The 1,477-nt window shown below is 41.4% G+C and overlaps 1 protein-coding gene across 1 annotated transcript in view; it reads right to left on the minus strand.

Annotated features, from left to right (window-relative positions):
- Positions 1-1,477, minus strand: part of LOC107086107 (A disintegrin and metalloproteinase with thrombospondin motifs 18-like) — a 36,547-nt gene that overhangs the window by 29,787 nt on the left and 5,283 nt on the right. Inside the window, exons 4-5 of the mRNA XM_015376854.1 lie at positions 850-987; positions 611-764 (exon numbers count right to left, since the gene is read on the minus strand). Of these exons, the coding sequence (XP_015232340.1) occupies positions 611-764; positions 850-987 (292 nt within the window). The remainder of the gene's footprint in view (positions 1-610; positions 765-849; positions 988-1,477) is intronic.

The following is a 1,477-nucleotide window of genomic DNA, read 5'->3' on the forward strand; positions in this document are numbered from 1 at the left end:
GGTTAACTCAGGTGTGAAGGATACCGATCAGTTGGATGCTCCACAAATCTGTTCTTTATGAATAATACAAAAGGAAAAATTTAAAGCAAGTTTAGTTCAGCAAAAGCTACTATGTGGGGAAAACAGCAAAACACATGGAGGAAGTTCTGGGGGTCAAATGATGAATGGAGGAAAACAGTGAACACAGCATCCCGTAGTGAAACACATGTGGCAGCATCCAGCTGTGGAGCCTCTTTTCTTACACAGCAGGGATGCTGGGGAGCGGCTTGTTCAGTCCGCGCTGGAGGTTCTTCTTTCAGCATTAACATTCTTTATATTAGTGTTTTAGCTGAACAATAATGCACTATTTAGCATTAGGCTGATACATAAAATGCCAAAGTATGTCAAGTTTTTAGCTGTAAATCAACAAAAATGAAAAAATATAATGGCTATCAATGCTCGTCAATAAGTGCTAGTTTGCATTGGTACATAGCAGAGACTTGACAGGGAGAGTTTGACAAAAATAAGTTTGCAGTAGAAATCAACGACTGATTAATTTCCTTCTCCTTGGTGTAAAAAACACAAAACAAAATAAAGCAGAAACAGTCAAATAGAGACGCTTCAAACGTACCTTGACGAAATCGAGGCCGCAAAGTTTGGCCTTTGATCCAAACTGCCATTTGCACTGCGTGTCTGCGTCATACAGCTGCCCGGGAAGCTGCTCAGGATACTTATACTGACCGATCTGCTTCGGTTCGTCTCCGAGGCAGGATGCCTGGGCCGTTCTGGGGAGAGCAACGTATCGGCAACATGAGGATTATGTAGTAATAACCGTGAGGCTAAGTTAGCATCTGTAGCTGTGGGGCCTACCCAAGGAAGCGGCTGAGGTACTGCCGACTGCAGGTGGACCAGGAGAAGACTCCGTTATTACCAGCCAATGTTGGAGACATGATGTTGCCCTCTGTCTTACGGCAAGGGTTTCCTTCGCCATCATGGATCATCCCAAAACTGAAAAATAGACATAAATATATATTCATTTTACAAAAAAAAAGATTATTAGTGTTTGTTCCTGATGATGGGTGTAAAGGATTTATTTCCAACCATTGATAATATGAACTTGAACAAAAACAAGTTTGGAAAAGTAGAAAAATGAACTGACTTTCCTTTTCTGCATACGTTTTGTATCTCTGATATGAAACAGCGAAGAAGAATCTTTATCCATGTGTTTGTACCCCTTTAAGGCATTTTCCTGCATTGATTCTGCCCTAACGTAAATTAGCTTTTGCAAAGAAGACTGATAATGACCCATCCAATGGGGCGTTATCATCCAATGGATGGTCTTTTTTGCATTTACTCCTAAATTCAAAGAAGTCAGACCCTAATATGTGGTCCTGGAGTTTGGTGGCCCCTCCCAGTTCCCGTTTCTGAGTCTTATCAGTCTTTCCAGGCGACTTTTTGCTTTTTAAGGAGTATTTAAACCAGCCTTCTACAAACACAG

This window comes from Cyprinodon variegatus, unplaced genomic scaffold (genome assembly GCF_000732505.1).
Source record: "Cyprinodon variegatus isolate N-32 unplaced genomic scaffold, C_variegatus-1.0 Scaffold143, whole genome shotgun sequence".
Lineage (NCBI taxonomy): Eukaryota > Metazoa > Chordata > Actinopteri > Cyprinodontiformes > Cyprinodontidae > Cyprinodon > Cyprinodon variegatus.